This window comes from Pan troglodytes, chromosome 4 (assembly GCF_028858775.2).
Source record: "Pan troglodytes isolate AG18354 chromosome 4, NHGRI_mPanTro3-v2.0_pri, whole genome shotgun sequence".
In the NCBI taxonomy this organism is placed as follows: Eukaryota; Metazoa; Chordata; class Mammalia; order Primates; family Hominidae; genus Pan; species Pan troglodytes.
In genome coordinates this window covers 2,552,144-2,576,605 of record NC_072402.2, presented here as the reverse complement: position 1 = coordinate 2,576,605, position 24,462 = coordinate 2,552,144, and the positions used below count along the sequence as shown (strand labels likewise).

General features: G+C 60.5%; 1 protein-coding gene and 2 long non-coding RNA genes across 8 annotated transcripts; 1 reads left to right on the top strand and 2 right to left on the bottom strand.

Annotated features, from left to right (window-relative positions):
* Positions 1 to 1,997: 1,997 nt before the first annotated feature.
* On the bottom strand, positions 1,998 to 6,061 carry LOC134810046 (uncharacterized). Its single transcript, XR_010157121.1, has 3 exons — positions 5,204 to 6,061; positions 5,022 to 5,091; positions 1,998 to 2,578 (listed from the first exon to the last, which is right to left on the bottom strand). It is a non-coding gene; the product is annotated as an uncharacterized LOC134810046 (long non-coding RNA).
* An 11-nt stretch (positions 6,062 to 6,072) lies between these two features.
* On the top strand, positions 6,073 to 15,859 carry IRX4 (iroquois homeobox 4). 6 transcript variants are annotated; one of them, XM_054684152.1, is made up of 7 exons: positions 6,125 to 6,242; positions 10,540 to 10,684; positions 11,224 to 11,475; positions 12,444 to 12,553; positions 13,135 to 13,212; positions 13,446 to 13,774; positions 14,486 to 15,859. In XM_054684152.1, exons 2-7 carry the CDS (start codon positions 10,640 to 10,642, stop codon positions 15,301 to 15,303), a joined length of 1,632 nt encoding a protein of 543 aa, XP_054540127.1. In that variant the 5' UTR covers positions 6,125 to 6,242; positions 10,540 to 10,639; the 3' UTR covers positions 15,304 to 15,859. The 6 variants fall into 6 exon arrangements, with proteins under 6 accessions (XP_054540132.1, XP_054540127.1, XP_054540130.1 ...); XM_016952916.3 differs by lacking the exon at positions 6,125 to 6,242 and adding an exon at positions 6,322 to 6,442; XM_054684154.1 differs by lacking the exon at positions 6,125 to 6,242 and adding an exon at positions 6,591 to 6,838.
* On the bottom strand, positions 8,648 to 9,956 carry LOC107974598 (uncharacterized). Its single transcript, XR_001717420.3, has 2 exons — positions 9,743 to 9,956; positions 8,648 to 8,820 (listed from the first exon to the last, which is right to left on the bottom strand). It is a non-coding gene; the product is annotated as an uncharacterized LOC107974598 (long non-coding RNA).
* Positions 15,860 to 24,462: the final 8,603 nt, after the last annotated feature.

Here is a 24,462-nt window from a genome sequence, read left to right as displayed (position 1 = left end):
TTCACTCGCTCACGGTGCTGATAGTATTACATGTCTCTTTTGAGAGCCCATGAGCTCCTGCTTACTGTCCCTTCATCGATGTATCCAAGAGGCAGCGGGAGTGCCCAGGACATGCACACACTCCATAGACACCTGTTGAATGAACAGTCTCAGGCTCCCCATCCATGACTCCCGAGAGTCTCTGCCTTACGGAGGTGCGGCTGCTTCTTTCTTTTTTGCTCTCATTTCCTGGAGATGCCACATACACTTCCTCCTTCATGCGATGGTCACTGAGCGCCCACTAAGTGGTACAGGGCACTGTCCCGGGGAAATGCAACACACAGCCCTCAGGGAGCATTCATTCAGCAGAGGAGGGAGGCAAGGACAGCCAATCAACCGTGCAGCGTGTCGGACAGCGATAGAACAGAAAGAAAGGAAGGAGGAGAGCATGCTGGGCCTCACTACCCACGGGGCTGTGCGGGGCTCGCCGGGATGCTGGGGGCCCTTGGGAAGTCAGGGACAAAGGGAGTTCAAGCCAAAAACATGGACTCTGCCTCAGAGGTGGCATCACAGGGGACTTTTCTGTTCTGAGTTGAATTGTGTCCCCCAAAAACTCATGGGTTGAAGTCCTAACCCCATTTCATCAGAATGAGACCTTATTTGGAAACAAGGTCACTGCAGATGTCATCCGTTAGGATGGGGTCCTACTGCAGAAGGATGGGCCTCAAACCAAGATGACTGGGTCCTTATAAAACAGGGAAGTATGGACACAGAGACACACACAGGGGCAAGGCCCTGCGACGATGCAGGCAGGGGCTGGGGAGATGCACCCACTAGGAACTCCACAGTCTGCCGGCAGCCACCATGGCAGAAGACAGACTTGTTGAATGGCTTTGGCCAAAAGCCGAGGCTCTGTCCCAGCCTTAGACTCAGAGGCACCAGCCCTCTCCACACCTGGATCTCACACCTCTGGCCGCCAGGACTGGGAGAACACCAGGCTCTGCTGCCAAAGCCTCCAGGTGTGATTCTTTGTTGTGACAGCCCCAGGACCCTCCTACAACCTCCTAGCAGGAAAGGGAAGAGGCGTTCCCACTTCACAAAGCCCTGAGCCTCCAGGTCTGGTCCTGATGCTGCTCCTGACCAAGTGGCAAAACTACAGTTTCTCCTCCGGAGCTTTCATATCATGGACAATAAAAGCTTCTCTTTCTGTCATTTTCAAACAGTCAATGAAAAGGTTGCTAAGCGTATAAGTAATTTTAACTGATTCATTGATCTGAATACTTTTAAAGTAAGACAGTAAGTATTTCTGCCACACTTTGAAGTCAGGCTCTGCGCTCCGTCTCCTCCCTCAGGGTTATTTTATAGCCATTAACAAGTGTTCCTTTTATCTGGGGCCTTCAATTAATTGAATTTCAAGAAATACTCTGAAATTTTTTTATATAAAAATCAGCTAACTCCTGGAGGATATTCATGCAAGATTTACTGCCACGGTAATTAAATGATTGGTGCACTATACTGGTCACTGCAGGCGCGCTGCCACCGCCAGCACTGAGGTTTAACTTAGGATAAGGAATGCTCCCCAGGTGTCTGTGAGACCAGGGAGCGCGCTTTAATTTTTAGGACCGTCTTTGGGTCGCTGGCACATGTTCCTGGATGAGCCCTTAAAGGGAGCACGCCCAGGCTCAAAGGGCAGCCAGGTGCAGACAGAGGCCAGCTCCTCAACGCAAACGACAAAACGTGGTGCTTCAACGTGCACTCGTGTTCCCTCACTTCCTGTCTCTTTCTGGGCATCACAGAAGTGGAGGTGAGTATCACGGACCTCCCCAAAGCCCTGCTGGGGAGTAGAGGGAAGAAGTCACAATGCCGTGCTGTGGCAGGACAGGACTAGTATCAGAGAACTCGGCCTGAGGGCGGCACCCAGGCCCAAGGTCCTGGGGCTGACGGAGGTCACCCTTAGGAGGGCTCCGCCTCTTCTTCTCTCCTGTTTACGTACTGACCCATGAAGATGCTACATGGTGTCTTGTCACCTTCTATTTATTAAAGCACATTTTGCATCCAAGTACTAGAGAATCGTTCATGTCAGTAACAGCCCTCAGGAAGCAGCGATGCTGTTTCTCATTTCTGCTGTTTCTCATACATTCTCATTTCAGGAATGTAACCTCCCTGCAAATTCCAGGCAGGAGACCCCATTAGCTCCCAGGTTTCAGGGCCTCTCCTACATCTATAGTTCGGTATTTTTGAGGTTCCTACCACATATAGCAATATGCAAAGAGTAATTGCATTTAAGATATACTTATACATTTCTTCTCTACCTACTGAAGGTTTTCTTAATGCTACATCAAATAATTCAAAACAATATTCAAGTCACTTGGCAGTCGTACATACTGCTGCCTTTTTCTACAATTTAAAATAACTTAATCTCATGTGGATGTCTCTTCTAGCTGGGGTTCTCATGATTTGAGGTTGTGCCAGGTAAACATTTCAAATTTAAATATACAGACTGCAGACACTGCTGGAACTAATAGCCTTTCGCTTTTAATAATGAGGCCTTCTTAAAATTGCTGATGCATTTCAGTATTATGGACACCGTTTCTTCATCCTGAAAAGAGGAGAAATAAATAACTTCTCAACTTTTGCTCCCTTGGCCTCATTCCAGCCTCACAAGGACAGGACAGCAGGAGAAGGAGAGTGAAAGGGCTCAAGCTTCCACCCCTGGCTAGCCACTGGTGGTCACTCTGCAGCAGCCATGCGCACCACTGATCCTTGGCCACACAGCGCCGTCTCCACCCAGATGCCACTCTGCTTGGGAAAGAAACTCACTGTGTCTGCCCTTGTGCTGTACAAGGGAGGCTGCCCCTGCAGCACTGGCTGGGCCCCAAGGCTGGGGACCCCCTGAAGCAGCCAGGAGCTCAGGGAGCTTCCAGAGATGAAAGACACTGCTGTCCACGCCACACCCCTGGGGAGCTACATCCTGCAAACACTGCCCTTCTGCTGTCAGGACCAGCCTTCCAAGGACAAGAGCATCTCTGTGAACTAGTGCCCAGGGATGCTTTGGAGACCATCCTCACTTCAGACAGGTTTCCCAGGCCTCCCCCTTGGCCTGGGGAAGGGCCTCCTTCCCCTCCTGGGTCTCTGAAAAGGGTGGAGAAGATGAGGTTGTGGGGCTCTGGGTGACAACAGGCACCGGGGGCCACGTTAGGACCACGCCTCAGGACAATCCTGGATGGCGTTCTCCACCCCAGATGCCTGTGCATGTTACAGCAGCATCCAGGTGAGGAGGAGGAGGCGGCAGCATGGCCAAGCCCTGGGGGCACAAAGACTTCTATTTCAGATTGCACTCTGGGGGCCCTGCCAGCAGGAAGAACAAAAGAGGGATTGAAAGAGGATCCATGGGGGGAGCAGGATACGGAGCCGAGGCCAGGCACAGCCGGCCCTGGAGGACACTCCCCTGCAGGGGTGGCCCAGGCTGCAGACAGACTTTCTGGATTGATTGCTCGTTTGGAGGCCCCAGACAGATGTTCCCTGCCAGGCCTCCTGGCCAAGACCTGGGAATTTCCATCCTTTCCTCAGAGCGCCAGCCCAGGAGGGCCTGGAAACTCAGCAGGAGGGTGGGGGCAGCTCCCCTGCCCTCAAGGTCAAGGGCTGAGGGGCAGAGGGCAGCTGCAGATGCCCATGGTCGCTTGAGTCATGAAATCAGGGTAAGGTCAGGCCTGGCAGTGTGCAGAGGACCTGTGCTGAGGATGGAGCACCAAGGTGGGGGAGGACACAGCTGGCCCTGCCCTCCAGGGAAGGGGACAAAGTCACACATGGAGCCTCGCTAGGGATGGGAGGCGGGGTTGTTTCAGAGGATGCCTGACAGTCTCTGAGCTACGAAGATCCTAGCAGCGAGCCCTTTCTGGCGGGTGGTGACCCTGAGCTCCTCATCTGTAGGCTTCAGGGCCTCTTAGCCACTGTTGCTGCTGTTGAAGAGGCCGCAGGGCCTATGAAAGGAGTTCATTGCGTGAAGTCAGGTTGGAAAGGCACATACGCTTTGCTTACACTGAGCCTTAACAAGAACCTAAGTCCACATGAGCTTGCAGGCAGTCCTGACGCACTGTCCCTGTTGGTCCCGAAGGGCCTGCCAAGATCAACAGTGCGGCACGGAGGGGCCTCCTCTCCCTTCCGGGGTGGAGCCTGCTGGGCCTCAACTTCCTTCTGGCTGGAATTGAAGACGCTCTCCCCACCTCCCAAGGAGGACGATTCCATCTGACACGGAGGGCACACCCGCTCGCTCCCGCCCATCTGTCCCCCAGGCTTTGAAGCAAGCTGGAGGGTAGAAACCTAGAACCAGAGCCCCCTTCCTTGTGCCCCAGAGTCCGCCCGTGGGCTGCACCGGTGACTCACACGCACGGTCCACACCATGCCTCATGGCCCACTCCACCTCCCTGCTGCCAGAGCAGGCCAGAGACCAAAGCCTCGTCCTTCCCGGGGGAGCCCCTGGAGCTCTCCATGCAGCACCTGGGCTGGACACTCTGGGCCCTCTTCTTTCCCCGTGGAAGCCCCACGGGTGGAGGAAAAGAAGGATGAGCAAGGCTTGCAGACAAGGATGGTTCCCTGTGCAATGGGGAGGCAAGCAGAGGCCTGTTCCCTTTCCTGCAGCTACAGAGAGAGCTGAAGAAAACGATGCAAATAACTTTTTCAGAGATTGTCCAAGTCAACAAATCTCAAATGTCATTGCATGACCACAGATGACAAGAAACAAGTTCATGGTTCTTTGAAGTAAAAATGATGGAGGAGGAGGGTAGAATAAAGGAAGGAAGCAAATATATGTGAGGATTGCCCCAAATACCCCATGGCACTGCCCAAAAGGACATCCTCCAGGTAGGAGTGAGGCTGCCCTGCCCCGCACATCGCCACTAATGGGGGCAGCATGGGAACCAGGAGGCGCGTCTGCAGCCCCAGCCAGGCCAGTGCCTGGGAGAGTGGCCCTCTCAGGGCCCTAGTTCCTTCATTCCCCAGGAGCCCTGGGGCTGCATCATCCTCCAGTCCCTTCTGGCTCTGACCTGGGCAGCCGGTCACCTGCTGCTCCAGCTTCCCTTCCGGGCCTGTCTTGACCTCTGCAGAGCAGCGGCTCTGTGGATGACAAACAGACCTGTGCCCGGCTGCGGGGGCGAGGGGGCGGGGGCAGGGTAGGGGCCCCCCAGCTCCCTGAGGGAGGGGCAGGGCAAGCTGCATGCAGGCGCACCTTCCCTGACTGGGTCCTGGCCTCAGGCTGCAGAAGCGGAAGACCCTCCAGCCCTAGTCTGACCCCAGGCCAGAGGTCCAGCCCCCATGCCCTCCCCTAACCCTGGCGGCTGGGACCAGGCTCCCCACCAGGGCATGCCCCCCTTAGCCCGGGCAGGTCACAGACTCATTGGTCCTCGGGCGGCTTATCACTGTGGTCCATTCGCACCCACTTGCCCGGGTCCTGGTGCCCACACCTAGGCTTTGCCCCTGCCACAGCCTGCTGTTTTGAGAGTGAGCCGGGTAGGGACTAGCGTGGGCACCAGGAGAGAACCCAGAACTGGGCCGCTTAGCACGGAGGGGCTTGGGAGAGGGGCAGGGGAAGAAAGGCAGGACCTGAGCGCCCTGCAGCCAATTCCGAGGGTTGGCTGGAGCAGCAGCCTCGCCCTCCACAGGCCTTGGGGGGTGGGGGAGGGGGGAAATACTAAGACCTCGGAGGGAAACCGGGCCGACGACAAGGGTGGCTATTTCCGGGCTCTTCGCGCCCGGCCCAAGCGTCCCTGGGTGGGGCAGCCCAAACGGGGAGAGGGGCCCCGTGGGCCGAGGGCCCGAGGCCGCAGCGAGCTTAGCGTTTGGCCAAATCTGGCTCGCGCGCCTTCCCACTGTCCTGTTAGGGCTGTGTGACCTCCCGGAGCCCTACGTCCCCGCCCAAACAGCTCCCGGCGCCCCTGCTGGCACCCGGGGCGCCCTCACCCCAGCTCCTGCACCCGGCGCGCCGCGCGCAGACCGGACGGAGGGGAAAGTTGGCAAGAGCGCGGCGCCCACGGGAGAAAGCGTTAATGGGCGGCCGGGTGGGAGCAGCGCGCTCGCTCGCCCACGTCACGCCGGTGCGGGCTCGGCTGACGACCGCGGCGCCTGGGGACGCCGGCGCGCTCCGCTCGCCAGGTGCTCCGCCTGGAAATGTCTCCATTAGTTGTCGCCGGCTCCCCGCTGGAGCGCGCGCGCCGAGCTTCCGCGCGGAGCCCTCGCGGGCTGCCGGGAGTGGCCCAGCGCCACCGCAGGTAGGTGAGGTCCCCCGCTCCCGCCCCCGCCCCGGGGTTCCGAGACCCCTCCCCCCTTCCGAGGAGGCGGAGGCTCCGCGCGGCCACCGAGGGGCGCGGGCGGCGGCGGTTGCGGCGACTCCCCGGTGCGTCCCGGGCTGCGAGCTGCTCCCCGCGGCCCCGGCAGCCACACGGCGCGGGCGGGAGCTTCCCCAGCTCAGGTAGGGAGTGGGCTCCGCCGCACAAACTTTGCGAGGATTGCTCTTGCGCTTAAGGGGACAAAGTTTGCTACCCGCCGCTAGGCTCTCCAGAGGCCGCTGCGTTTGCTGCAAGTTGCGGGAAGCAGGGTGCGCGGGCCGGCGCGGGGTTGGGGGTGGGGGGCTCGGAGTGGCCAGGCCTGAGCCCTGGACGCCCGGACTGCCCTCCGTCCAGCCTCAGGCCGTACCCAGGGAGCAAGCGGCGGGGGCGCAGCGGGAGAGAGGAGGGAGAGGGCCGCGGGCCCCCATGCAGGGCGGTTGGGAATCCAGAGATTCAACGCTTGTCCCCGTGGCTCCTTCTCCTACCACTGGCTCCGAGGGGGCCTCGGGGCTGTGAGGAAATGACCTGCCAACCTCCAGGTTCGCCAGTGCGGCGTCAGCGACCGTGAGGCCTCTCAGACCCACCCCAGCCGGGTGTCCCGAGCGGTGGGCGGGCACAGGCGCCCCCAAGGTCTCTGGCCCCAGGCCTCAGAAAGAAAGGCCCTTACCTGGTGCCCCCGGCTCCCGGCTTCGCCTTTGGCTGGAGTCAACTTCTCTGGGCTGGAAGGAGCTCCCTCCGGACGAGCTCTTGGTGCGGGGAACTGGTGGCCCCCAGGGTAACTCCTGAAGCACCAGGGCTAGGCTGGCCGAAGAAGGGTCAGGGCCCGGCCTGTCTCCCCGGAGGCCTTCCATGGTTCCGACGGCCAACAGTAACCCCGTCAAAATAGGCGACCCGCCTGCGCTTCGCGTTAGGGGCTGACCATCCCCTGCCTCCCCTGCGGCCTGCTCCGGCCCTGGTCCTCCGCTGCTTCGGAGCGCTCCAGGCCAGCGGGAGCACCTCATCTCCCCGAAGCTGAGCCGGTGCTGTGTACTCCGGGAGCCGGCTGACTTCTGGCCCACCTACTCACGGGTGTATTTAGTACCGGGGGTCCCTAGAGGGAGGAAGGCTCAGCACTCCGAGTCTATGCAGACGCGTTCAGCTGATACCTGAGATGCTGAGCGTCCTATCGTTGGTGAAAGGGACACTGGGTGCCTCCGCTCCAGGCTTGGCCTTTTGGTGAAGGCACTTGGAAAATATTCCAGTATTATCTATGGGAGAAGGGTGGCCCAGTGATCCCCGGTTTGGGCAGGCGGGCCTAGGCCAGGCTACAGGGTTTCAGTGAGATGTCCCGGTGGTCGCCAATCCACAGGCTGGATTGACCCTGTGTCCTGGAATGAGTAGTGGGGCCTGGGTGAGGCCGGGCGGGTCAGGAGGCCTCCTGGGCAGTTGCGAGCTTCCCGAAACAGGGTGACTGTGACTGGGCCCGGACCCCAGGCGCTGGGGCCTGCTGGCGGGCAGGAAGTGGAGCGTGTGTGTGCGGCGGCCTGGGAAAGCCGATTCAGAGGCCAGGTTTCTGGGTCAGGGAGAAAGGGTCGCCCGCTGGTGGGGACTGGAGCGTCGATTTATGCACACAGGCTGGAAAGGCAAAAGAGAACAGGAGAAGGTGGCGGTGGTGGTCAAAGGAAGCCCCCGAAAGGGCCCCCACGTACTGGCTGCCCTGGGAAGTGGAGGCTGCTTCTCCCAGACTCTGCTCAGAAGATGAATGGCCGCCTGTTCTGGGGCTTCGGCTCCAGTTAAGCCCCGCCGGGTCTGGAAGGAAGGAAATGCACCAGCCTCAGGTCTGGGTGGGCTGAGCTGTTGCACTAGAGCCCAGAGGTGCAGGGCGTAGGTGGCTGGGCCCCTGGGCCCTGGCTCTCCCCCTCAGCCGGCTGAGCGCTCACAGTCGCCGAGGCCAGGTCCCCGAGTATAGGTGAGGAAAGGACAAGCCACAGCTGAATGCCTCCCCTCTGGGGGTCTCTACTCCCCGTCCCAGCCCTTGGCCCGGCTGGGCTCACGCCCCTCCTTCAGCCGGGCCTCATTACCTGGAGAGAGCGAGTAGTTTGTAAACAATAAATAATGGGAAGTAGAAGGATGCTCAGGAAAAGCCAGGAAACTGCAAGGAGTGGGGAAGAGGGAGGGTGGGAGAGGGGAGGAAGGAGGGTGGGGGAGGGGAGGAGCAGGAGGCGAGGGAAAGGGGTTGAGAGATTCATTTCTAGCGAGAAACCCCGGTGGCTAGTTTCTTATTATTTACAGGAAGGTGATATTAGCGATTCAGGTGAGAAAGAAAGAAACACGGCCTGCCGCGAAATCAATACAGAATTCAGAAACAATTATTAATGTCATTTGACTCGTGTTCTTTATATATTTCTCGCGGCTACCGACGCTAAACTGTCTGAATAATTTGCATGGAGCGGCTATTCATTATTTCCGATGGTTTCCCTCTGCAAGCAGCTCGGACGTGGCCCGCTCCGGTCCAACGCGATCGGAGAACTCGTATTTTCATCTGTAAATTAAAGCAATTACGCAGCAGATATTATATGATGTGTACTGTGGTCTCCAGATAGTCATCAATCACCTTCAACCGAGCTGTCAGAAGAGCGGGCAGATTTCGTTTCTGGGAGGCAGGCTTGCAGCTGGGGAGAGGGCGAGGACGTCATCATTAATTAGAGGGTGACCCTGGGGCGATTCACAGGTCTGAACCCAGGAATCTTTCTGAGCAAGTCTGCACAACGCTGCCCTGCACGGCTTCCTTCCCAACTTACCACGGGAGGCCGGCCCAGGGGGCGAGGGCAACCGGGGCGAGTCCCGGTCCCGGAGGGTGATGGCGCAGAAGGCGGGGAACGGGTTCGGGATGGCCCGGGCGCCCCCTTGCCGCCTGCTCACTGGCCTCCGCTTTGAACTTGGGCAAGGTCCCAGGGAGGGTACTGGCTGAGGGAATCCTGGGGTGGGCGCTCGGTCCCCTCTTCCGATTGCTCCGTGCGCCCCAGACAGAAAGCTGGGCAAAATGGACAGGGGAGGGCGCCTCCGCCAGGCACCCAACGCCCCCTCCCTCGCAGCCAGCCCTGCGGGGCGCCGGGAGGGGCGAGCTTAGCGGGAGGGGCCGGGGCCTGGGTTGAGGAACTTGCTCTTCCGAGCGCGCAGGGCCGCCCGGCAGTCCCCGGCTTAGCCGCGAGGGGCAGGGGGAAGCCGGCGGAGCACGGCCGGCGGAAAGGCGACCGGGGAGGAAAGTCTGGGAGGCGAGGCGGGGGCGGTGGGCTGAGCGGGAACTTAAAAGACCGCGGTGGAGAAGATGGGGCGTTCTCCGCGACACTCGGCTGCCCAGAGGTGCAAAGCCGGTGGGCGCGCGCCCGGGGCGGCCCTACAGCCCTCGGGCCGCCAGTCTCAGGGTGTCGGGCTCTAACTAAGGCCCCGAAGCCCCCACGCACCTGAGGGCATTTTGACCGGCTCTTGCGGGCTGTCTTGCGGCCGCAGTGGGTTCTGAAAGTCCATTCCGGCGTAGGGTGGAAACCGGCGGGAGGCGTTGCTGATTCCCGATTAAACAATAGTGACGAGACGCGTGCGGGGCGCCTGCGAGCCCCTTCCTGCCACTCGGAGCAGAGCGCGCCAGCGCGAGGCCGGGCCGGCCGCCCGCGCAGCGCCGGGCTAATTTTAACTGTTGATTACATCTTCAGCGTGTCCTTTCATAGGTCTCATTTGTAATTGAGACGAATGATTACAGTGGGGCGGGAAGGAGCAGCTGCTCATTAATTAATTTCTAATTAAAAGTGCCTCTCGTTCTCGGGTGACTAAAGAGAAACACCGTTCGCTGGGCGATATTGACTCGGATGGAATTTATTTGCTAACGCCCGGAGGAATGGCCCCTCCGTCCACCGCGCGGCCGGGACTGTCCTGGCCCCTCCCGGCCTGAGCCGCCGGCGAGTGACCGGCGAGTCTGCGGCCAGGCCCGGCTGCGCGAGGTGGGGCTGACGTCAGAGCCTCCGCCGCTTCAAGCCGCGCACATCTGACTTGACGGGTTCGCGCGACTCGTTTTTTTTTTTCTTTTTCGTAAAATATGTATTTCTGTCGCCGCTGCGAGGCCGCTCGGTCCCAGAGCCCCCTCGAGCCTCCGGAATGCGAAGTTAAAGGAATCGCTGCGGCCACCGCAGCTCACTTTGTTACCCGGTTAGAAAAGTTTGCGGAGCGCAGGGATGGACTAACCGGCTCTCCTGCTTCGCCCTCCCAGCGCCTAGAAGCCTGCAGCTCCGGAGCAGTGGCCGCGCCACGCCGGCCCCAGCGCGCAGAACCCTGCAGGCCCCGCCCGTCCGCCCAGGGCAGCGCCCGCCATGTCCTACCCGCAGTTTGGATACCCCTACTCCTCGGCTCCCCAGGTAAGCGGAGCCCCGCCCCGCCCAGGCCACCGCAGGTGCCGGTAGGGCGGATGGGGCGGGGACGCGGGGGGGTAGTGTCCGACCTACGACTGCCTGCGGCTTCCGAGCTAGCAAGGCCTGGGTCGCGCGCCCCTCACGCCCAACCCCTGCTCCCCAAACCCCCGGGGAAAGGCCGAGGCGCTAAGAAAATCCGACGGGCCGGGCCCGGGTTCCCTGATGTTTGAACCACAAGGCTCAGGCTGTGCCCCAGGGGAGTCCTAGGACCCCAAGGAGCCCCTGGGGAAGGCTTGGCGCGCAAATGGCGTCAGAGGCCTTGGAAACCCTCCCGGGAAGGGTGTAGGTGCTCAGCTGGGCCCCACGTGGCGGAGGAGGCCAGACGCGCGCAAGCTAGTGGAAAGGGGCGAGCAGCCTGGTGTGGACTGCTGGAGGCCCCGGGGGACTCGGGGCACGCCCTCGTGGGCGGCGCGCGGGATTGGCAAGGCCCAGGGCCCCAGCCTCCAGCCCGGCTTCCCGCCAGTCCTCGCGGCCTCTCTCTGCAGTTCCTGATGGCCACCAACTCCCTGAGCACGTGCTGCGAGTCCGGCGGCCGCACGCTGGCGGACTCCGGGCCCGCCGCCTCGGCCCAGGCGCCGGTCTACTGCCCGGTCTACGAGAGCCGGCTGTTGGCCACCGCGCGCCACGAGCTCAACTCGGCCGCGGCGCTGGGCGTCTATGGGGGTCCCTATGGCGGATCGCAGGGCTATGGCAACTACGTGACCTACGGCTCGGAGGCGTCCGCCTTCTACTCGCTGGTAAGGGGGGCATCCCTAGCCCTTGCCCTGCCCCTGGCCCTCGATTTGCCAAGCCCACTTTTGCCCCAGTAGGCGCACCAGTCCGGGTCCCCGGACTGTCACAGAGGGGAGGCGCTCACCTTGGCTGCCTTCAACTTTGCGCCTCCCAGCCGAGACCCTCAGAACCCCACCCCCACCCCCTGGGACGGGTGACCCGGCAGGTGGCCACTGCGTTTCTTGTTTTTGGTTCCCTACTAAATCCTCATCAGCTGGCAGATTCGGTCTGCGTGTGTTTCCCGCTTCTTCCCTCCTGGTAGATTTCCCTCCCTCATTCCCTGACCCCATTCTCCTCTCCCCGCCTCCTTCAGGCTCCTGGCCTCCCTCTTCCTGTCCTCCCAGCCCCTCTCTGACTCATCCTTCCTATCTCCCTCTTCCTCCCTCTCCCCTGCTTTCGCCCCCTCCTTGTTCCTCCCCCTCCTTGCTCCTCCCCCACCCTTGCTCCTCCCCCACCCTTGCTCCTCCCCCACCCCTTGCGCCTCCCCATTTCTCTCCTCCCTTCTCCCCTCCTGGCTTCCATCCCCTCGCTCAGCAGCCCCTCCCCTTTCCCCACCCCTTTTTCCTCCCCACTTGAGTGCATCCCAGGGCATCCCCAGCCCTTCCAATCCCCACTCCTTCTCCCAGCTGCCCCCTATTGCCGGCCCCCAGTTCTTTCTCGCTTCCCTCCACCTTCCTCCTACTCCACATCCCCGCTCCCCACACCCTACCTCCCCGCGGCCCCACCACACACTGCTTCTGCAACTCAGAACATCCCCACTTCACGTTTGCGAGACCAGGTTTTAAAGCAAGCGGGAAATCAGCTCCTTCCTGCCGGGGCGTAGGGCTGCCCAGGAATCCTTGCCAAGCCTTTGGGAGTGGGGGGCTCCTAGGAGAGAGGCTGGAGTGGGGTCGCCTCCCTGGAAACTGCGACCCCAGACTCTTGGCTCCCACAGAACAGCTTTGATTCCAAGGACGGTTCGGGATCTGCGCATGGGGGCCTGGCGCCAGCCGCTGCCGCCTACTACCCTTATGAGCCGGCTCTGGGCCAGTACCCCTATGACAGGTGAGGACCCACCCCTCCTAACCAGCGCTAGCCCCACGGGCCCTCTGCACTGTCAGCCACCAACTCCCCTCCACCATCATGCCCCCTTTCTGGAAGGCGGGAGGCAGGAAGAGAGACACTCCTAGGTCAGGCATGACCTGAGTCTGTGGTCTGTCGGGTCCAGCCTCCTGTCCCACCTGCTCCTGCATAGCCACGGTTAAAATGCTCCCCAGTCTCCCCGTCCCCCACGTTGTTGGGCCCCAGAAGTCCTCAATGTGCAGCAGCTTTCAGGGAAGTCGAATCTGGAAGGCCCAGTTCACGGGGCAGCCCGCTCTGCAGACTCCGGGCACCTCCTTCCGAGTGTCCACACTGCCCCTACAGTGGGAACAGTGGGGAACCCCTGGTGGCCCTCCTTTCTCTCCTGTCCCACTTTTGGACAGGATGCCCCACTTTCCTCAATGCAACCACTACAAATTTATCCAAAGAAAGTACACTTAGGCCTCTTGGGTGCTTTCTCCTCCTGGGCAGTAATGACCCTTCCTGCCACAGGTGTTACATCTCAGGGTGTGGGCTTACATGTCTATACCTTTTTATGGTTTGAGGATCAAACGGCTAGGTGGTCATCCCCATAAAGGAATTGGCCTGGACCTCTCTGGCTTGGGAAGGAGCCCAGGCTCCCTGTAAGTTTAGTCAAATATAATCTTTGCCCTTTGGCCACAGAAGACAAGTGCCAGCAGGCAGCGGCACCTGGTTGGGGCTCGGGTCCTACCTGGGCCTTATGACCATGACCACAACCCCATGACGGGGAAGCAAAGCCCATCCTGGCATGCCCCTGGCCGACCCCCACCCCTATGCCCGCGATGCCCGGGGCCCAGAGGGCCCAGCCTGAGCCCATTGCAGAGCCTGTCTCCAGGTATGGAACCATGGACAGCGGCACGCGGCGCAAGAACGCCACGCGCGAGACCACCAGCACGCTCAAGGCCTGGCTGCAGGAGCACCGCAAGAACCCCTACCCCACCAAGGGCGAGAAGATCATGCTGGCCATCATCACCAAGATGACCCTCACACAGGTCTCCACCTGGTTCGCCAACGCGCGCCGGCGCCTCAAGAAGGAGAACAAGATGACGTGGCCGCCGCGGAACAAGTGCGCAGACGAGAAGCGGCCCTACGCGGAGGGCGAGGAGGAGGAGGGGGGCGAGGAGGAGGCGCGGGAGGAGCCCCTCAAGAGCTCCAAGAACGCAGGTGGGTTGGGAGGTTGTCACTGGGGGCTGAGGCCCTGGAGTGCAGGCACAGTGCCTTCTCTGCGGTTCTAGGACGTCTTGGGGGTCCCAAACGCCGAGCCCCATGCCTAGGCGGTCACCGTGCAAACCGGTTCTGCCTCAGGCTACCAATGTGGGGACTGTGGTCGTGACCCCTGCGCATTTAAAGGAACTCAAATCACGTATAAAAATAGTCGGCCGGGCGCGGTGGCTCACGCCTGTAATCCCAGCGCTTTGGAAGGCAGAGGCGGGCGGATCACGAGGTCAGGAGATTGAGACCATCCTGGCTAACACGGTGAAACCCGTTTCTACTAGAAATACAAAAAGTTAGCCGGGCGTGGTGGCGGGCGCCTGTAGTCCCAGCTACTGGGGAGGCTGAGGCAGGAGAATGGCGTGAACCCTGGAGGCGGAGTTTGCAGTGATCCGAGATCGCGCCACTGCACTCCAGCCTGGGCGACAGCGAGACTCCGTCTCAAAAAAAAAAAAAAAAAATAGACACCCCCCTCCCCCATTGGAGGCCCCAGTGTTGCCAGTTTGTGACCTGGTGGCCTCTGGAGGAAATGGGAGACGCGAAGAAAGGCCCCGAGTGCTTTTCCTAGCGTCGGGATCAGGCCTCATAATGGTGGACGGGGACAGGGGGTCTGATTCACCTACCAACCCTCTCCCTCCACTGGCCACGCATTCTCTCCCGCAGAGCCCGTGGGCAAAGAGGAGAAGGAGCTGGAGCTTAGTGACTTGGACGACTTCGACCCGCTGGAAGCAGAGCCGCCGGCGTGCGAGCTGAAGCCGCCCTTCCACTCCCTGGACGGCGGTCTGGAGCGCGTCCCCGCCGCGCCCGACGGCCCGGTCAAGGAGGCCTCAGGCGCGCTCCGGATGTCTCTGGCCGCGGGTGGCGGAGCTGCTCTGGACGAGGACCTGGAGAGGGCCCGGAGCTGTCTCCGCAGCGCGGCGGCCGGGCCGGAGCCACTGCCGGGCGGCCCTCAGGTCTGCGAGGCCAAGCTGGGGTTTGTGCCGGCGGGGGCGTCGGCAGGCCTGGAGGCTAAGCCGCGCATCTGGTCCCTGGCCCACACAGCCACCGCCGCCGCCGCCGCCGCCACCTCCTCCCTGAGCCAGACTGAGTTTCCGTCGTGCATGCTCAAGCGCCAAGGTCCCGCGGCCCCTGCGGCTGTGTCCTCCGCGCCCGCCACGTCCCCGTCTGTGGCCCTTCCCCACTCTGGCGCCCTGGACAGGCACCAGGACTCCCCGGTAACCAGTCTCAGAAACTGGGTGGACGGGGTCTTCCACGACCCCATCCTCAGGCACAGCACTTTGAACCAGGCCTGGGCCACCGCCAAGGGCGCCCTCCTGGACCCCGGGCCTCTGGGACGCTCGCTGGGGGCGGGCGCGAACGTGCTGACTGCACCCCTGGCCCGCGCCTTTCCGCCTGCCGTGCCCCAGGACGCCCCAGCTGCAGGCGCCGCCAGGGAGCTGCTCGCCCTGCCCAAGGCCGGCGGCAAACCCTTCTGCGCCTGAGGCGGGCGGGTCCCGAGCCCGGGAGGGAACCCGCACCCGGGCGGACGGCGCCGACTGTTTTTACTGAGTTTCCAGAGGAAGACTAGCGCGGCCACCGCGAAGCCGCCAACCCACTGGAGAGGGGGCTTCTGAACTTGGACTCCTGGGAACATGGACAAGCCCGGCGCCGCCACGCCGGGGCCTCCACCGCCTGGGCCTGAGCCCGACCGGGCCGTTCCCAAATTTGGGACGCGGAAGGAGAGGCTCTCGGAGCAGAAGAGGCCAGATACCCTGAAGCATAAAGTTTACGTCAAAAGTTTACATGGAGAAGGCGGTTCCGTTCTGAAGCGTGGTCTGCTGTCCCCTGGACGTGAGGCCTCCTGGGCCTGTCGGGCCTCCTATGTCATCCTCAGCACGTAATGCTCACCAACAGCACTTGCACTGAGTTGACTCTTGCACACTCTTGACTCCATAATATGATGCTTTTTAAGATGTATGTTCACACCAATAATTGCCTGCTTCAGAGGCTAATATAACAAAACCAATAAAACCGAGTGATGGTGTTTGTATTGCAAAATGAACACACTTAAAACCAGGGGATTTGAGAATTCCCGAGGGAAAGCGGTGCTAATCCGGGAGGGAAGGAGTGGGGAGCAGGAACTGACCCAGACTCCACTCCCCAAAAGCAGCTGGTTCAACCCAAGACTTTAAGCCACTTTTAAAAGAACCGTCGCTGTAGAGTTTGAGGTTCTGCTGAGCTCCCTAATAGAAGTGGGTGTGAGACCCAAAACTCGTACTTTCCATCACCCAACTCCAGAAGTTTGAAAAAATAGGGATTTCTTTGATTAGATTTTAAACTTTCTAAATTCCCAGAGCCGTGTCCCGGGGTGGGCGGGGGGCGTGGGAGCCCATCGTTGCTTTTCTCTGTTAGCGGCCTCTGCCCGTCCTAGGCAGGAGTTAGGGCGGCCTCCACGCCTCTGCCGTCTCAGCCACCTCCTAACCTCGGCTCTCCTATTTCCAGGGACCCGCCGCTCCGCAATCAGCTCTGATCGGAAAGCCGGCGAGCCGCGGCTCCGCGGGGGGAAATGCTCAGAGCTTCATAGGCCGCCGACCGGAGGCGGGACTGGGAGGAAAGGCCTGGGGGCAGGGCGGGAAGGGCGTGTGGAAGGAACCCGCGGAGCGATCCGGGGCTCGGGGGACCCGGCCAAGCCGTGGCTACGCTCAGAAATCCGGGCTCCCCTCCCCATCCCCGCGGCGGAGGCGGTTCCGCATCCCCCGCAGGCGCCTGGGGGACTTGAGGCCTCTCCTCTCGCCCCCCACCCCCCACCCCGAGCCCTCCGCCCGAAGCCCTGCTGGGCTCATCAAAGGCCCAGGTGTCCCAAGGACTACGGGAGCGGCCCGGGGGCGGCGAGGAGGCGACCACAGGCCCTTGCCTGGGACAGGATAGCCGGAGACGCCAACCCTCAGGACTGTCTTGCGGGCGGGCGGCCTTGGAGGGACTCACTAGGCTCGGCTTTCCTCTAGGAGCCTGGGGCTGGGCGGACCCGGACTGCGGCCTCGTGGGGACCCCAGGGCCACCAAAGTCCCCCGCGTGGTGGGGCCTGCCCTGAACCCTGGCGACAGGGCCTGGACCGGGCCCTGAGGGGGACCCTCGGCCGCCGGACCCCGAGCCCCAGGAGCGCCCGGGCAGCCGAGCGTAATTGGATTGTATCCGGCCGCGCGCTGTCACCGTATTGACTTTCGCGCTCGAGATGATATTATCGAGGTTCGGAAGCTCGCCGCTCATGCGCCTGTCAAAAGGCTGCGGCGGGAGCCCCCGGCCTGGCGAGCGAGCATCAGCCAAGATAATTTGAAGTGAAATTTTCATTTTGACAGTAAACCCCTCAATTTCTAAAGGCTCCGCGCTCCGAGAGCTCGCTGGCAGGGGGAGGCTTTGCAGAAAGCCCACGTCTTAGACTGAAAAGGGCAAAAGAACTCGAATTAGTTGTAATAGATAAAAGGGCAAAAATAAAGAGTCAAGGGTACTTGACAGTAATAGCGAAAGTGGCGTCTCGGGGGAGAGCGTTGAGGCCCGAGGCTGGGGCGCCAGGAATTTTAATGTGGCCGAGGGTGGCTGCCCAGACGCCCCCACCCCAGCCCTAGACAAAGCCAGGCATTTTCCGCAAAAACAAGGTTTCGCCTTGCGTCGCAGATAGGCGGGGTAGGGGCTGCGGACACTGAAAATCGAGGCGTGGAGCCCGGCCTTACGCTCCCGGCCGCGGGCAGCCTGGCGGGGCTCTGCAGCCCCCAGTGCGCGCATGGGTGGCGCAGGTTGGCGGGTTGGACTTGGTCTGGGCTCTGGGTCCCTCTCCTGGGGAGGACCCAGGGCTCCTGCCGCCAGCCAAGCTTGCTGCCCTCGGGACCCCAGCCCCTCCCCGTGGCCCTGGCCATAGGAATTCCATCTCGCTGGAGCCCCCGGATCTTGGTGGAACTGGCTGACAAAGCTGGCTTATTTGAATAAGCTGCGAGATTGTGTTAAATAAAGACGTCAGGTGGGGAGGCGGATTCAGCCACATTCTAAGGGGACGCGCAGGAAATGGCATCCCCTCGCTGGGCGCTTCCCCCACACCCTTCCCTTGGGGCACAGTCCAGCCGGTTTGCCTTAGGCACCCCCAAACACCCTCTGGCTGATCTTGTGGGGTGGGGAGGTGTCAGGCAGGACAATCCCGAAGTCGGAGCGGGGTGGGGGTGGGGGCGTCTGCAAAGAGGTGACACGGAGGGGGTGAATTTTAGGTGTCTGAGTGGACGCGCCAGGGAGGTCGATGTCAGTGGGGCGGGGGCGTGACAGGGAAGGGTCGGGGCGGGCGACTGGGCTCCCAGGGAGATTGTCAGAGAAGGGCTGGGAAGGCGCCGGGAGGCCGGCAGGGCCGGCGCGCTCAGTTATTCAGGCGTGGCGAATTCAAACACACCAAGGAGGGGATGCTAAATTAACGGCGCTCTTTACATAGAGCCCAAATAAAACTGTAATCAGCGGTGCGTTACTTTTCATTAAGCGAGTCTGACAGCAGCATATTCAGGCTCGACAAGGGAACAGGCGCGGGAAATATACGGCTCTCCCGGCCGCCCGGCCTAAGATAATTCCTTAAGCTCCATTAACAACTCTTAGCCGCAGGAAATGGGCTCCCGGAAAACGTCTCCAAATCTAAAAGCTTTATCGACCTCTGAAACCGCGGCTGATGATTCCATTTTTTTTTTCTTTTTTTTCTTTTTTTTCTTTTTTTTTTTTTAACTTAAGGGAGAGACATCCAGCAAGGTAATAGAGTTTGACACGACACCTTCTTAACTAGAGAGAGAGGCAGGGAAGCCAGCCCTTAAATGATATTTAAAAGGCAACCAATTAAGATTTAAAGTGGCCGTCTCCTGAGATTATGCATGCGATGTATGCCACCTGCGTTTCCCTGGGCACGCCTGCTGCTGACGAGACAGCCCGGCCTCCCTCTCTCTCCCCATCCCGGTCTCCCAGTCCCTCACCGTCTCCCTCCAACTCCACTCTGCTCCCCTCTCTCCCTCTCCTCTTTCTCCCCCTCTCCCTTACTCTCTCTGTCTAGAATAATCTCTCTGTCTCTCTTCCTCCCTCTCTGTCTCTCCCCCCACCCCCCATAAAGGGAATAGCAGAAGGCAGGGAAGCAGCCAGGTCTCCCTGATCCATCCCCTCCCGGTGCAAGGACCCTGCAGGTTTCCTGGTAGATGGGCAGCCTGCCCCATCAGAAGAATGGCGGATTAAAGGAAATTGAGCCTCACCCCCCACCCCATAGACATCTGGCTGGCCCACAGTTTCTCCATGACCTAGGCACCCCCACAGTGGTCTCTCACTGGGTTCAGGCCTTGCTCCCAGGCCTCCAGCATAGGGACAGATGGGACGGAGGGGGCAAAGCGGGGGGGGGGGGGGCGGGAAAACAGTTAACAACAGAGCAGAAGCTGGGAGCTGCCTTGAACCCCTCCACCTGGTGCGACTGAGGCAGGGGCTCCCCACCACCTCCTCACCCTTGCCACCTTCCTGCCAGCTTTTTGGGGTCCCTCTAGGGAAACCCTTGCTCTGGGGGCAGTCACACCCCTTTCGTACTGTCGCCTCCATGGAGGTGATGCCCGCCTGGGAAGTTTCTCCCATCGGAGCCACCAAACGGACCTTTACCCAGGGTCACACTGTGAAGAGCAGCCAGGCCCAGGGGGGAACCACCACACCCTTTAATTTACCCCTGGGGAAGTCCCAGCTGGAAGGGACCTTGAACAGTGGGGCAGAGGGAAGAAGTGGGGGAGGGGAGGGCAATTTGAGGGGTAGAGGGGACAGATGGGGAGAGGCTGGGGGAGAAGGGGAGGCTAAGGGGAGGAGGAGAGACCTAGTGGTAGGTGGCAGGGGAACCATCTTCCAAGATGCAGGGCCTCAGCTTTATGAAGAAATACTTGGAAGCAAAATGTCTTTTCCCAAGAGGATTCTGGAGGTGGGATCCCGCAGGACACCAGAGCAGCCCTGAGCAGGAGCTTCGGCTCCAGTTTCCTGCTAGGGAAGGAAGGGAGTGGACTTTGCCCAAAGGTTCTCGGGCGTCGGCCAGACCCGCTCTGGGCTTTAAGAAGGGGGAGTCCCCTGAGAGCCGCTGCTCCTTCTAACATCATCAGAAAACCAAGAGTGGGTTCTGCAGGCAGCTGCCTTCCCCTAAAAGCCTTCATGATTCGAACTGAACCCACCAACGTGTAGGAAGGTACCAAATGCCCAAATAATTGAATGGAAGAATGAGGGGTTTTCGAAGTTCTGTCCAAACTCTCCCCAGGTGAGACGTTCAGGCAGCTCAGAGCACCCCTTGCTCCTTCTGTCTTTGCGACAGTGACGCGGTCATTTCAAGGCCCCCCTCGGATTTCCACTCACTGCTCTGGCGCAGACCTGGACTCAGAAGCATTGCCCACGTGATGACAGACCCTCAGCTCATGGAGAAATCGTGAATGACAATGATAGGTGGAGAGGTGGGACCGTCCAAAGAGGAGCGGTGTCGTGGCAAGGACATCAGCTGAGCTCATTTTAAGTCCTTGTTTTTCAATGTGTTGCATGATTTTAAGATGCGTGTTCATAACATGTATGGCCTCCTCAGGCCGGCGAAGGATAGAGCAGATGAACCCTGTGTGTACATCCAGGTGTGTGTGAGGCCCCATTTCCGCTGGACCATGTCCTTCCTTCTCTGGGCTCCGTCCAGGGCCTGCAGGTGCTGGTCCAGCCCCTGAGCAGGGCTGAGCTGTCTCTGTCCCCGGCCCAGCAGTCAGCAGGGCAGGGTGTGCCGAGGACACGACCTCCAGGCTGGCAGGAGCACCAGAGCATCCCTGCAGGATTCTGGAAGCATTTCCAGGAAACCCGAGCCAGTCAAGCACACCACACAGGCCCTGCCTTTGTCCGCACCCCCTGCCACCCCCCCACCACTACACATACACACACACACACACACACGCACACACACACACACTAGTCCTTGCTGAAACCATGCCCCAGGCTGTGGTGAGCGGGAAGGCACTGCAGATGGCCCCAGGCTTGAGTCTTGGAGGTCAGGTAAGATTTTGACCAACAGAGCAAGAGGAGGGAGGTCGTCCAAGGGTGGGGTGTGGGCGGAGCCCAGAGCAGGGGCCAGGCCACGGGGGGGAGGCGGGGGGAGGACAAGGTTTAGTTTAACTGGAGCACAGGGATGAGGGGAGACAGGCGCCCCAAGGGAGTCATGTGGGCTGGAGTTGGGGAGAGCCTGTAGGTGGGGTTAGCATCGACTTGCTTGCCTGTGGAACCGACTCTGTAGTGTAGACAATTGCTATCCAGTGACAGGGCTGGAGGGAGCCTTAAGGAGACCCTAGAGCAAAGGAAAGGCGTCTAAGGAATGGGCAGACTTGGAAGGGGGCCTGGGCCGGCTCAGGCCTCCGGGAGCAAGCACAGCTGCAGCCCCTGGCGTGAGGCTCCCAGGACCCGGCCAGGGCTGCTGCAGCAGGCAGAGGCGGCTGGCTCAAACGGGTGAGGTTCCCCTGGCATGGGGAAGCAAGAGGTTGAAAGAAAATATCCAATAATCCACCTGCGTGAAGTTAGCAGGAGCAAAAAGTCAGAGGAAAGGTTGCTTTCACGTGATATTTAACACCCCGTAGGCACCTAACTGGATGTGGCAGGAGAAACCTGCTATGTTTTTGTGTCAGGAAGCCTCACAGCTAAGCTAATAAATTTGGGGGTGTCCGTGGTCACAACGAAACAGAGACCACTGTGCGTGTTGGCACGCAGGCGCCCTGGGGCAGGTCTCCCTCTGCCGCGGCTTTGGCAGTGCATGCCCTGCCTTCCTGAGCACCAGATTGGTGTGTGGTCAGAGGAGACACAGGGCACCAGCATGGAGCCAGGTGCCTCTCGGGCCTCCTGACCACACCACGGGTGAAGGCCCAGGGGCCTCTGCAGGCTCTGTGCTGCTCTTAGGGTGGCCCGGCTGAAGGGAGTGAGCACGGGGGTGAGGTGAGATTCTGTATCTGAAGGCGCCGGGAACGGCAAAGTGCTCCTTGGTTATCAAGGTCCCCAGGCGCAGTTGCTGTCCCCCAGGGCAGATGGCAGGACAGGGAGAGGCACAGTGGAGTGGGCAGGAGAGAGCTGGACAAGGCAGCAGCCCCAGCCCCTCTGGCAACCAGGGAGGCTCTAGGAGGCTCGAGTTGCTGAGGAGGCCTTTTCTCACTGTCTGCACGTGCACACCCCCTTCAACAGATACACACACTCTCACACTCAGGCATGCATGCACTCACACTCACAGGCACGCATGCACTCACACTCAGGCACGCATGCACTCATGCACTCAGGCACACATGCACTCACAGGCACACATGCACTCACTCAGGCACGCATGCACTCACACACTCAGGCACACATGCACTCACAGGCACACATGCACTCACACAGGCACGCATGCACTCACACACTCAGGCATGCATGCACTCACAGGCATGCATGCACTCACAGGCACACATGCACTCACACACAGGCACGCATGCACTCACACTCAGGCACGCATGCACTCACACAGGCACGCATGCACTCACACTCACAGGCACGCACGCACTCACAGGCATGCATGCACTCACACACACAGGCACGCATGCACTCACAGGCACGCATGCTCTCACACATACACAGGCACGCATGCCCTCACACTCACACACACTCACCGGCATGCATGCAATCACACGCACAGGCACACATGCACTCACATTCACACACAGGCACACATGCACTCACACACTCACAGGCACGCATGCACTCACACACTCACAGGCACGCATGCACTCACACAAGGCACGCATGCACTCACACTCAGGCACGCATGCACTCTCACAGGCACACATGCACTCACAGGCACGCACGCACTCACAGGCATGCATGCACTCACACACACAGGCACGCATGCACTCACACACAGGCATGCATGCTCTCATACACAGGCACGCATGCCCTCACACTCACACTCACCGGCATGCATGCATACACACAGGCACGCATGCACTCACATTCACACACAGGCACACATGCACTCACACACAGGCACGCATGCACTCACACTCACGCATATGCACTCACACTGACACACAGGCACTCATGTACTCACACACACACACACATGCACTCACACACTCCTCCTTCTCTCTCCGTTTGTTTCCATGTGTCCCTCTCCCATTTTCTCATGCTCATACACACACATGCAGCACACAGGCACACGTGTGGGAATACATGCAGGCACTCAGGGACACACACACACATGTGCATGCATCCACACATATGCACATCTGTTTGCACAGCCTCCTGCAGGCTCAGAGTGGGCTGGAAGAACCATCAGAGGCCTGCACCTACAGAGGGCCCTGGGGCCTATTTCATTTTTTGGAGGGAAGGATGGAGTTGCCCCGCCCCATGTGGGACCAGGTGTCAGCAGGCAGCCCTGGACCAGCGCCCAGGAGTTCAGCCATTCTGGACCCCCCAGTGCTGGGGCCCGAGCTTGCTCTTCCCCAGAGGCTGCTGCTCTCCAGAATGAAGCGCCCAAGCGCTCACATGCACCGCCTTCCTGTCCCAGACAGTCCGGGAGAGGGAATGACACCTGCCAGCCCAGCCTCCTCCAGGGCCCGGCCACTGCACTCCCAGCCTCAGAGCCTAGGAGCCCGGTGCAGCCTGCAGGCTCCTGGCAGGCTGGTGAGGGCTCTCTGCATCTGGCTGGGCTCCGGGGGCTCCCCTGCTTTCCTGCCCCCCTGCTCCTGCCCAGGCCCCTGTGTTCACAGCACACGGGGCCTCCCTCACCCGCAGTGGGCAGGGACGGTCCCAGGCGCAAGTGGCTCCCATTCACCAGGGAGCCATAAATGGGCCCTTAATGAATGAATCAGATAATAGAGACTCTCTTCGTGGAAGATTAGCCTAAGTTCAAGATAATCAGCCTGAACACAAACTCCAGCTTTGCAACAGCACTGGCCTGGGGCAGGAGTGTACCTGACATCAGATGAGGGGGTGCATGGGGCACCTCCGCCAGGGCAGCCACGAGCCTGTGCACGCAGACGGTTCCAGGTGTCTGGGGACAGCGCTGCTGCGGTGGCATAGCCGGCACAGATGCAGGCACCTGGCCTGATCTCTGGGTCTCCACTGCACCGCACGGGTGCTGGACTTGCCTCTGCCTCTGCCCATCTGCAGGTCCTGGAGGATACATTGGAGTCTCTGGGTCTTCCCCTAGCTCTGTGAACACGTGACCCGGAAGGAGGCAGTGGGGACGCCCAGGACTGGAGAACTTCAAGGTTTAGGGGTGACACCGCTTCCTGCTTGGCAAAGAAACTCAAGGTTTAGGGGTGACGCCGCTTCTTGCTTGTCACCTGCATACTGAAAATTGGTTGTCTGCTCAGTGAGACATGGGGGCCATCCGAGGCCCCTGCGGTGTGGCACAGCCCCTGAGACCACTCCAGGGACCATAGCAAGGGCCTTGGACACAGCAGGATGCACCAGATCCCCCGGGCAGAACAAGGACTGAGCTTCGAGTGAAAGGCGGGGCCTGGACGTTGGCTGTGGTTTGCAGGGAGGACGGCATGGCAGGCGTCCCACTCTGTGCCCCGTGATGGGTACATCAGCCCACAGGAATCACCAGGCAAGAGCTGAGGCCCTGACGAAGTGGACGCCTACGC